At 51.4% G+C, this 12,389-nt stretch overlaps 1 protein-coding gene across 1 annotated transcript; it reads left to right on the forward strand.

Moving 5' to 3' along the window:
• Positions 1–9,231: 9,231 nt before the first annotated feature.
• Positions 9,232–10,050, forward strand: LOC116970335 (zinc finger protein 239-like). The gene is made up of 3 exons (XM_033017001.1): positions 9,232–9,548; positions 9,738–9,835; positions 9,956–10,050. Exons 1-3 carry the CDS (start codon positions 9,232–9,234, stop codon positions 10,048–10,050), a joined length of 510 nt encoding a protein of 169 aa, XP_032872892.1.
• The last annotated feature ends 2,339 nt before the right edge of the window (positions 10,051–12,389 follow it).

The raw sequence follows: 12,389 nt of genomic DNA on the forward strand, positions 1-12,389 counted from the left end.
AGGGTTGACGGTGGATATGCAATGGAAGGCATTGAAAGGCTGCATGGATGAACTACAATAATTGTTCATCCCAGTTTGGCAAAATAATAAATCAGGCAAGGTAGTGCATCCGTGGATAACAAGGGAAATCAGGTATAATATCAAAACAAAAGATGAAGCATACAAATTAGCCAGAAAAAGCAGCCTACCAGAGGACAGGGAGAAATTCAGAGTCCAGCTGAGGAGGACAAAGGGCTTAATTAGGAAAGGGAAAATAGATTATGAAAGAAAACTGGCATGGAACATAAAAACTGACTGCACAAGTATTTATAGATATGTGAAGAGAAAAGATTAGTTAAAACAAATGTAGGTCCCTTGCAGTCAGAAACAGGTGATTTGATGATGGGGAACAAGGACATGGCAGACCAATTGAATAACTACTTTGGTTCTGTCTTCACTAAGGAAGACTTAAATAATCTGCCCGAAATAGCAGGGGACCAGGGGTCAAATGAGATGGAGGAACTGAGTTGAAATCCAGGTTAACCGAGAATTGGTGTTAGGTAAATTGAATGGATTAAATGCCGATAAATCCCCAGGGCCAGATAGGCTGCATCCCAGAGTACTTAAGAAAGTTGCCCCAGAAATAGTGGATGCATTAGTGATAATTTTTCAAAACTCTTTAGATTCTGGAGTAGTTCTGGAATCTTATAGAATCTTATATAATTTTTCGAGGATGTAACTAGTAGCGTGGATAGGGGAGAACCAGTGGATGTGGTGTATCTGGACTTCCAGAAGGCTTTCGACAAGGTCCCACATAAGAGATTAGTTTACAAACTTAAAGCACACGGCATTGGGGGTTCAGTATTGATGTGGATAGAGAACTGGCTGGCAAACAGGAAGCAAAGAGTAGGAGTAAACGGGTCCTTTTCACAATGGCAGGCAGTGGCTAGTGGGGTACCGCAAGGCTCAGTGCTGGGACCCCAGCTATTTACAATATATATTAATGATCTGGATGAGGGAATTGAAGGCAATATCTCCAAGTTTGCGGATGACACTAAGCTGGGGGGCAGTGTTAGCTGTGAGGAGGATGCTAGGAGAGTGCAAGGTGACTTGGATAGGCTGGGTGAGTGGGCAAATGTTTGGCAGATGCAGTATAATATGGATACATGTGAGGTTATCCATTTTGGTGGCAAAAACAGGAAAGCGGACTATTATCTAAATGGTGGCCGACTAGGAAAAGGGGAGATGCAACGAGACCTGGGTGTCATGGTGCACCCGTCATTGAAAGTGGGCATGCAGGTGCAGCAGGCAGTGAAGAAAGCGAATGGTATGTTAGCTTTCATAGCAAAAGGATTTGAGTATAGGAGCAGGGAGGTTCTACTGCAGTTGTACAGGGTCTTGGTGAGACCACACCTGGAGTATTGCGTACAGTTTTGGTCTCCAAATCTGAGGAAGGACATTATTGCCATAGAGGGAGTGCAGAGAAGGTTCACCAGACTGATTCCTGGGATGTCAGGACTGTCTTATGAAGAAAGACTGGATAGACTTGGTTTATACTCTCTAGAATTTAGGAGATTGAGAGGGAATCTTATAGAAACTTACAAAATTCTTAAGGGGTTGGACAGGCTAGATGCAGGAAGATTGCTCCCGATGTTGGGGAAGTCCAGGACAAGGGGTCACAGCTTAAGGATAAGGGGGAAATCCTTTAAAACCGATATGAGAAGAACTTTTTTCACACACAGAGTGGTGAATCTCTGGAACTCCATGCCACAGAGGGTAGTCGAGGCCAGTTCATTGGCTATATTTAAGAGGGAGTTAGATGTGGCCCTTGTGGCTAAGGGGATCAGAGGGTATGGAGAGAAGGCAGGTACGGGATACTGAGTTGGATGATCAGCCATGATCATATTGAATGGCGGTGCAGGCCCGAAGGGCCGAATGGCCTACTCCTGCACCTAATTTCTATGTTTCTATGTTTCCTGAGGATTAGAGGGTAGCTAATGTAACCCCACTTTTTTAAAAGGGAGGGAGAGAGAAAACGGGGAATTACAGACCAATTAGTCTAACAACGGTAGTGGGGAAACTGCTAGAGTCAGTTATTAAAGATGGGATAGCAGCACATTTGGAAAGTGGTGAAATCATTGGACAAAGTCAGCATGGATTTCTGAAAGGTAAACCATGTCTGAAAAATCTTATAGACTTTTTCGAGGATGTAACTAGTAGAGTAGATAAGGGAGAACCAGTGGATGTGTTATATCTGGACGTTCAGAAGGCTTTCGCCAAGGTCCCACATAAGAGATAAGTATACACACTTAATGCACACGGTATTGGGGTTTCAGGGATAGAGAGAAAGGAAAAGGAGGTGGGGTAGCGTTGCTGATTAGAGAGGAGATTAACGCAATGGAAAGGAAGGACATTCGTTTGTAGGATGTGGAATCGGTATGGGTAGCGCTGCGAATCACTAAGGGGCATAAAACGCTGGTGGGTGTTGTGTACAGGCCACCTAACAGTAGTAGTGAAGTTGGAGATGGTATCAAACAGGAAATTAGAAATGCGTGCGACAAAGGCAAACCCGTTATAATGGGTGACTTCAATCTACATATAGATTGGGTGAATCAAATTGGCAGGGGTGCTGAGGAAGAGGATTTTTTAGAATGTATGCGGGATAGTTATCTAAATCAACCTGTAGAGGAACCAACGAGAGAGCAGGCTATTTTAGACTGGGTATTGAGTAATGAGGAAGGGTTAGTTAGCAGTCTTGTTGTACGTGCCCCCTTGGGCAAGAGTGAGCATAATATGGTTGAGTTCTTCATTAGGATGGAGAGTGACATTGTTAATTCAGAAACAATGGTTCTGAACTTAAAGAAAGGTAACTTTGAGGGTATGAGACGTGAATTGGCCAAGATTGACTGGCAATTAATTCTAAAAGTGTTGGCGGTGGATATGCAATGGAAGACATTTAAAGACTGCATGGATGAACTACAAAAATTGTTCATCCCAGTTTGGCAAAAGAATAAATCAGGGAAGGTAGTGCATCCGTGGATAACAAGGGAAATCAGGGATAGTATCAAAGCGAAGGATGATGCGTACAAATTAGCCAGAAAAAGGAGCATACCGGAGGACTGGGAGAAATTCAGAGACCAGCAGAGGAGGACAAAGGGCTTAATTAGGAAAGGAAAAATAGATTATGAAAGAAAAATGGCAGGGAACATAAAAACTGACTGCAAAAGTTTTTATAGATATGTGAAAAGAAAGAGATTAGTTAAAACAAATGTAGGTCCCTTGCAGTCAGAAACAGGTGAGTTGATCATGGGGAACAAGGATATGGCGGACCAATTGAATAACTGATTTGGTTCCGTCTTCACTACGGAAGACATAAATAATCTGCCGGAAATAGCAGGGGACCGCGGGTCAAAGGAGTTGGAGGAATTGAGTGAAATCCAGGTTAGCCGGGAAGTGGTGTTGGATAAATTAAATGGATTAAAGGCCGATAAATCCCCAGGGCCAGATAGGCTGCATTCCAGAGTACTTAAGGAAGTAGCTCCAGAAATAGTGGATGCATTAGTAATGATCTTTCAAAACTCTTTAGATTCTGGAGTAGTTCCTGAGGATTGGCGGGTAGCTAACGTAACCCCACTTTTTAAGAAGGGAGGGAGAGAGCAAACGGGGAATTACAGACCAGTTAGTCTAACATCGGTAGTGGGGAAACTGCTAGAGTCCGTTATTAAAGATGGGATAGCAGCACATTTGGAAAGTGGTGAAATCATTGGACAAAGTCAGCATGGATTTACAAAAGGTAAATCATGTCTGACGAATCTTATAGAATTTTTCGAGGATGTAACTAGTAGCGTGGATAGGGGAGAACCCGTGGTTGTGGTGTATCTGGACTTCCAGAAGGCTTTCGACAAGGTCCCACATAAGAGATTAGTTTACAAACTTAAAGCACACGGCATTGAGGGTTCAGTATTGATGTGGATAGAGAACTGGATGGCAAACAGGAAGCAAACAGTAGAAGTAAACGGGTCCTTTTCACAATGGCAGGCAGTGACTAGTGGGGTACCGCAAGGCTCAGTGCTGGGACACCAGCTATTTACAATATATATTAACGGAAGTGGCGGCGCTATGAGACAGCTGCGGCTCGCCTGCAGTCTGTCTGTTTTTACTTTTTGTGTTGTTTTTTTTGTCTAGTTTAGTAATTTTTTTGGTTATTAGGTGGTGTTATGTGTGGGGGGGAGGGTGAAACAGAGCTTTCTGTCTCTCCCTTCGGGGGAATGCGACTTTTTGTCGTATCCCCCTTCTCTTCCCCCGTCTGCGCTGAGGCCTAATGGCGGAGCTGGCGGCCTCCAACCTGCGACCGACCTCGAGGGTCCGGAGGTAGAGCCAGCCAGGACTCACCAACGCGAGGCTGGCCGACTTCGAGCTGTGGCGACGTCCGGGTAGCGGCACGACTCGGCGCTCCGGTGAGGGCGGACGGCGCGGAGCTGAGACACTCCTGTGTGAGCGGCACGGCTACCGGCTGGAAGGCGCTCCCGTGTGAGCAGCCCGGTGCGGGGCTGAGACGCTGCCGTGAGGGCGGACCGGCTCCCGGCTGGAAGGTGCTTCCGTGGGGGCAGCCCGGTGCGGGGCTGAGACGCTGCCGTGTGGGCGGCCCGGTGCGGGGCGGAGACGGTGCTACGGCGGCTGAGGCGGCGTTCTGGCGGCGGCGACCTGGATCCGGGGCTCGGCCGCGGGCCAGTGGAGGACAATGTCGGGAGCTCGCAGGTCACAGGCTGGTGCCTGTTTTCCGGAGCACCCGTTGCAACAGCTGCGGGCAGCTTCGACCACCCCCGGGCCGCGAAGCTGAACCGCGGGACTGATACCATCGCCCGGTGGGGTATCGCCTCGGCGCAGAGGGAGAAGAGGAGGGAAGAGACAGTAACTCTAAGACTTTTGCCTCCACCACAGTGAGGAGGTGCTTGGTGAACTCACTGTGGTGGATGTTAATTTGTGTTTATTGTGTTTTGTTATTATTGCATGTATGGCTGCAGGCAACAGCATTTCGTTCAGACCGAAAGGTCTGAATGACAAATAAAGGATTTAATTCAATGTTCAATGATCTGGATGAGGGAATTGAAGGCAATATCACCAAGTTTGCGGATGACACTAAGCTGGGGGGCAGTGTTAGCTGTGAGGAGGATGCTAGGAGACTGCAAGGTGACTTGGATAGGCTGGGTGAGTGGGCAACTGTTTGGCAGATGCAGTATAATGTGGTTAAATGTGAGGTGATCCATTTTGGTGGCAAAAACAGGAAAGCAGACTATTATCTAAATGGTGGCCGACTATGAAAAGGGGAGATGCAGCGAGACCTGGGTGTCATGGTACACCAGTCATTGAAAGTGGGCATGCAGGTGCAGCAGGCAGTGAAGAAAGCGAATGGTATGTTAGCTTTCATAGCAAAAGGATTTGAGTATAGGAGCAGGGAGGTTCTACTGCAGTTGTACAGGGTCTTGGTGAGATCACACCTGAAGTATTGCGTACAGTTCTGTCTCCAAATCTGAGGAAGGACATTATTGCCTTAGAGGGAGTGCAGAGAAGGTTCACCAGACTGATTCCTGGGATGTCAGGACTGTCTTATGAAGAAAGACTGGATAGACTTGGTTTATACTCTCTAGAATTTAGGAGATTGAGAGGGGATCTTATAGAAACTTACAAAATTCTTAAGGGGTTGGACAGGCTAGATGCAGGAAGATTGCTCCCGATGTTGGGGAAGCCCAGGACAAGGGGTCACAGCTTAAGGATAAGGGAGAAATCCTTTAAAACCGAGATGAGAAGAACTTTTTTCACACAGAGAGTGGTGAATCTCTGGAACTCCCTGCCACAGAGGGTAGTCGAGGCCAGTTCATTGGCTATATTCAAGAGGGAGTTAGATGTGGCCCTTGTGGCTAAGGGGATCAGAGGGTAAGGAGAGAAGGCAGGTACGGGATACTGAGTTGGATGATCAGCCATGATCATATTGAATGGCGGTGCAGGCTCGAAGGGCCGAATGGCCTACTCCTGCACCTAATTTCTATGTTTCTATGCTTCTATGAATCTTATAGAAGCTTATAGGATTATTAAAGGATTGGACACGCTAGATGCAGGGAACATTTTCCTGATGTTGGGAGAGTCCAGAAACAGTGGTCATAGTTTAAGAATAAGGGGTCGGCCATTTAGGACTGAGCTGAGGGTTAGATGGCGGCCGAGAGATAGCGGCGAGATCGTGTGTCGGAGAGCGGGCGGTGAGTGCTTGCATGCCCACGAGGGGGGGAGGTCTCCTTAATTTACCGAATTCAACGTTCATGTCGTGTAGGCTATGAGGTGCTGTTCATCCAGTTTGTGTGTCGCTTCACTCTGGCTTCACTCTGGCAATGGAGGAGGCCCAGGACAGAAAGATCAGTGTGGGAATGGGAAGGGGAGTTAAAATGGTTGGCAACTGGGAGATCCAGCAGGCCATAGGCCGAGCGCAAGTGTAGGGTGAAATGCACGCCTAGTCTAGATACATGGAACAGCAGGTGCTGGTTTACAAACAGACACACAATCCCGTGGAGTAACTTGCACTTCTGGAGAGCATGGACAGGGAACATTCTGGGTCAGGACCCTTCTTCAGACTACTTGATCTGGGGGGTGGAGAAAGTTGGAAAGGAGAGGTGGGAGTGGTCGCCTTATATTCCCTTCCTTCTACAGATGCGGCCTGACCCACTGAGTTCCTTCACCGCTTTAGAGGGAATGAACAGACAACATTTTGAGTCAGGACCCTTCTTCAGACTGATTGGTGAGGGTAGAACAGAGAGATGGGGGCTGGACAAAATCTGGCAAATGAGAGGTGGACACAAAATGCTGGAGTAACTCAGCGGGACAGGTAGCATCTCTAGAGAGAAGGAATGGGTGACGTTTCAGGTTGAGAACCTTCTTCAGAAGTGATAGGTGGATATAGGTGAGGGAGACACAAGAAATTGCAGATGCTGGAATCTTGCATCGAACACAATTTAGTTAGATGCACAGAATCTCTTGCCCAGAGTGAGTGAATCGAGGACCAGAGGACCTGGGTTCAAAGTGAAGGGGAAATAGATTTAATAGGAATTTGACGGGTAACATTTTCACACAAATAGTGGTGGGTGTATGGAACAAGCTGCCAGTAGAGGTAGTTGAGGCTGGGACTATCCCAACGTTTAAGAAACAGTTAGACAGGTACATGGATAGGACACGTTTAGAGGAATATGGATCAAACGCAGGCAGGTCGGACTAGTGTAGCTGGGACATGTTGGTAGGTGTGGGCAAGTTGGGCTGAAGGGCCAGTTGGGTCGAAGGGCCTGTTTCCACACTGTATGACTGTGACTAACACAAAGTGCTGGAGTAACTCAGTGGGTCAGGCAACATTTGTGGAGAACGTGGATAGGTGACATTTCACAGACTGCTGGAGTAACTCAGCGGGTCAGGCAGCATTTGTGGAGAACGTGGATAGGTGACGTTTCACGAAGTACTGGAGTAACGCAGCGGGTCAGGCAACAACTCTGGAGAACATGGATAGATAACATTTCGGGTCGGGACCCTTCTTCAGACTGTTAGCAGTTGAGGGGATGATCGACAGATGAGTGGAGTAAATGACAGAGGCGAGAGAAAATAAGGAGATAAAATGATGTGAGATAAGGAGACAGAAATGTATATGTGCAGCTTTAAGGGACATTGGTCAGGTAGCATTTGGCGTATTTCATACAGTTCTGGACCCTCCATTACAGGACTGATGTGGAGGCTTTGGGGAAGGTGCAGAGATGGTTAAACAGAATGGCCACCAGGGGCGCCGGGGAGATGGCAGCCCTGCCGGTAGTCTTCTCTTTTCTAATCTTTTTGTTATTTTTAGCGTTTGTTAAAAGTTTATTTTAATGTACTTTGGTTTGTTTTATGTGGGGAGAGGGGGACGAGATCGGGGGAAACTTTTTTTTCAAGTTCCTATCTTCCCGGAGATGTGATCATTTTTGGATTACATTCTCCGGGCTCTGCGGCCTACCATCGCTGGAGCTGTAGGCCTCCTCGGACTGTCGTGAGCCCCACCGCGGGGCGCGGACTTAACATCGGAGCGAATCCCTTGCCTGGGATCGCTCCCACCGCGGCCCGTGGACTCACTATCGAGGGCTCGCAGTCCCGGTAGAGGCGGAGTCGGAAGCTCCAACGCCGCAGAAGGTTCGACCAGCCCCGACGCGAGGTTCGATCGCGATGGCGCGGGGGAGCTGACAACCCCCTGATGCAGGAGCTGAACGCCTCGACGCGGAGGGCCCGAACGCCGCAAGCTACTGGAGTGAAGATCGTCCCGTCAACAGAGGGCTCGAGGTCCCCGACCGAGGAAGAACAAAAGGAAATACTTGAACTTTATTTCGCCTTCCGTCACAGTGAGGACTGTGTAGGATTCACTGCGGTGGATGTTCATGTTAAAATGTGTTTTTGAGTCTGTTGCTTTTAATTGTATGACTGACCTGGCCAGTAAAATTCCTCGTATGGTGCAAAACATACTTGGCAAATAAAATCTGATTCTGATTCTGATTAAAAACAAGAAATTGCAGATGCTGGTTTAGAAAAAATGACACATAATGCTGGAGTAACTCAGCGGGACAGTCAGCATCTCTGGAGAGAAGGAATGGGTTACCCGTTCCTTCCAGCATTTTCTATCTACCTAACCAACACCTATCTACGTCGCGATGTGCATGCAAGCTGGAGGAGCGAGCAAAGGCCTTGCCAAAGAGCGGGCAGTTGAAGGGGCGCTGACCGGTGTGGACTCGCCGGTGCCCCAGCAGGTGGTCAAGGCGGGTGAAGCCCTTACCACAGGATGGGCAGGTGAAGGGACGCTCACCGCTGTGGGGCGCCGGTGCTGCCACAGGCTGGACATGCGGGTGAAACCCTTGCCACACTCAACGAAGAGAAAGGCTCTCTCTCCGGTGTGTATCAACTCACCATCCTCCCCCCCCTTCCCCACCCCCCACACTCCTCGACCCCCACCTTCCCCCACGTCCTCCCTCACTCCCTTCCCCAACCTCCCCCACCCCCTTCAAGCACGCGTTAGTAATGCCCTGTTTGCCAACTTGTTGACCTTCTGTGTTCCCCTCCTGCAGGGCTTAGGAGCCGTTGCTCTGGACAGAGAGACGGGGACGTGAGCGACCATTAAGGGCGGCCCGGGTGCCGGTGAGCCCCCCCCCCCCCCCCCCCCCATCTGCTCAGCGTGCGGGCTGAGCTTCAGTGGAGGACCACATGACGGGCCACAATAAGGAGAAGCGATATGAGTGCGACGTGTGTGGCAAGGCCTGGCAGCAGCAGAGCAAGCTGAAGGCCCACCGGCGGATGCACACGGGACAACGCCCCTTCGACTGCTCGGAATGCGGCAAGAACTTCACCCGCTACGAGACCTTGCTGCGGCACAACCAGTTGCACTCTGGCGAGAAGCCCTTCACCTGCTCCCACTGCGGCAAGAGTTTCGAGACATTGAATTACCTAAAGATCAATCGGCGAGTGCACACGGGCGAGAGGCCCTATGGCTGCCCCACGTGCAGCAAGAGCTTTGCCCAGTTGTATGGGCTGCAGGAGCACCGGCGGGTGCACACGGGCGAGAAGCCCTATGGCTGCTCCACCTGCGGCAAGAGCTTTGCCCGGGCAACGGGCCTAATGCAGCACAGGCAGGTGCACAACAGTGAGCGGCCCTTCCCCTGCTTCGACTGTGGCAAAGGCTTCAAGTCGTCCACGGACCTGTTGTTGCACAGGCGCCTGCACACCGGGGATCGGCCGTACACCTGCGGCGACTACGGCAAAGGCTTTGCCCAGTCATCGGGGCTGTTGCGGCACCGGCGGGTGCACAGCAGTGAGCGGCCTTTCACCTGCTCCGACTGTGGCAAAGGCTTCAAGTCGTCAACGGACCTGAAGGTGCACAGGCGCCTGCACACCGGTGAGAGGCCCTGCAAATGCTCCGAATGTGGTAAAGGCTTCATGTGGTCTTCGGACCTGAATGTGCACAGGCGCCTGCACACCGGGGAATGCCCCTACAACTGCAGCGTCTGCGGCACGGGCTACAAGTAGTCCTCGGACCTGAAGGTGCACAGGCGCAAGCACACTGGTGAGCGCCCCTACACCTGCAGCGACTGCGGCAAGGGCTTCACCCGCTCCGACAGCCTACTGGAGCACCAGCTCACCCACACCGGCGAGCACCACTACAGCTGCGACCAGTGCGGCAAAGGCTTCACCCTCCCCTCCAGGCTGCTGTCCCACCTGCGGGTGCACGCCGGCGACCGTCTCTTCCCCAGCCCGGTGTGTGGAGAGCGTTATGCCACGGCCTCCCACGCCCTGTCTCACCACCGTGTGCACACCAGTGGCCAACCCTACGACTGCCCGTACTGCAGTGAGGCGTTTGATAGCTCGCGGGGGTTGCGGCATCACCGGCGTGCCCTCGCCAGCGAGCGGCTGTTCCCACTGCTGCACAGGGACTGCGGGAGCACCAGCAGTTACACACCAGAGAGAGACCCTTTGTGTGCACTGAGTGTGGCAAGGTTTTTACCTATATTTCAGCCTGTGGCAGCGCTGAGGGGTGAAACCACCCACTCCCCCCCCCCCCCCACTTCCCACTCCCCCTTCCCCCCAAACAACCACTCACCCCCTTTACCCACTCAGCCTCCCCGCACCCCGGCGGAAAAACGGGACCACACCGGGACATGTTGAATCAATTGTGATCTTATTGAATGACAATATTAGTTCACGGGACCATTTGGGGGTAGAGTTCCTTTCACAGCTAGCGGGGAGTCTGGCCAGGGGTGAAGTTGCAGGGAGGGCAAGAGTGTTGAGAAGGAAGGGGTCGGGGATCATGCTAGTAACTCGCTTACTCACCACTCCGGGCGCGGAGCCCCATCCTTGTGGCCGGGGAGGGAAGTAGCTCGGGTGGCTGCGAGCGGCTGCCAGGACCTCAGCGCCTTCTGCGGCCCGCTTACCACTGGCAGTGCTCTCCGTCTGAACACCTTTCTCAGCAGCTTCCCGCAAATCCTTAAATTCTGACTGCTGCTGGGAGGAGGACATGGCCTCACTTGCTGCGCTGGGTGATACTGCCCGGTCCGTGTCTTTCAATGCAGACCGGACAGTGAGGGGACCAGCTCAAGAGCAAAGGCGACAGAGCAGTGCGGGTTGGCGGGCGATGGATAACAGGACAGCGGGCAGTGGAGCTTACTCCTGTGTCAGCGCGAACAAGGGACCAATTGAGGTTGCTCACGCTGACACAGGAGTAAGCTCCACCGCCTGCTGTGCTGTTATCCATCGCCCGCTGACCCGCTCCTGAGCTGGTGGCTTCCCGTAATTTTACCCCTGGCCAGACTTCCCACACACTGTGAAAGGAACTCTCCCCCCTACCAGCGGCGCTGACCTTTTACAGCCGCTTCCCATCGTCCTTGATGTTGCTGTACTGAGGGATAGCCAAGTCTATATTTCTTGGCTAACAACCTAACCTTCGGCCTCCAAGATGCAGGTACTATTATTTGAATGGTGGCCGATTAGGAAAAGGGGAGATGCAACGAGACCTGGGTATCATGGTACACCAGTCATTAAAAGTAGGCATGCAGGTGCAGCAGGCAGTGAAGAAGGCGAATGGTATGTTGGCATTCATAGCAAAAGGATTTGAGTATAAGAGCAGGAAGGTTCTATTGCAATTGTACAGGGTCTTGGTGAGACCATACCTGGAGTATTGCATACAGTTTTGGTCTCCTAATCTGAGGAAAGACATTCTTGCCATAGAGGGAGTACAGAGAAGGTTCACCAGACTGATTCCTGGGATGTCAGGACTTTCATATGAAGAAAGACTGGATATACTCTGCTTGTACTCGCTAGAATTTAGAAGATTGAGGGGGGATTACGGAAGTAGCGGCGCTGGGAACGGCTGCGGCTCGCCTGCAGTCCGTTTGTCTTTACTTTTTTGCGTTGTTTTTTTTCGTTTTGTCTAGTTGTGTTTTTGCTGTTTAGGTTGTGTTTATGTGGGGTGGGGGGTTGAAAAGGGGCTTGCTGTCTCTCCCTTGGGGGGAATACGACTTTTTCGTCGTATCCCCCCTCTCTGCCTCCGTCTGCGCTGAGGCCTAATGGCGGAGCTGGCGACCTCGGGACTCCGGAGGCAGCCTGTCAGGACGTGCCCTGGGCTTGCTCCCGTGAGGGCGGCCCAGCTCGGGGCTGGAACTGCGCTCCCGTGAGGACGGCCTGGCTAGGGCGGCCCAGCCCGAGGGAGAACGGCACTCCCGTCGGAGTGGCCCAGTCCGAGGGAGAACGGCACTCCCGTCGGAGTGGCCCAGCCCGAGGGAGGAACGGCGCTCCCGTCGGAGTGGCCCAGCCCGAGGGAGGAACGGCACTCCCGTCGGAGTGGCCCAGCCCGAGGGAGAACGGCGCTCCCG

Source organism: Amblyraja radiata, unplaced genomic scaffold, assembly GCF_010909765.2.
Source record: "Amblyraja radiata isolate CabotCenter1 unplaced genomic scaffold, sAmbRad1.1.pri scaffold_764_ctg1, whole genome shotgun sequence".
Taxonomy (NCBI): domain Eukaryota; kingdom Metazoa; phylum Chordata; class Chondrichthyes; order Rajiformes; family Rajidae; genus Amblyraja; species Amblyraja radiata.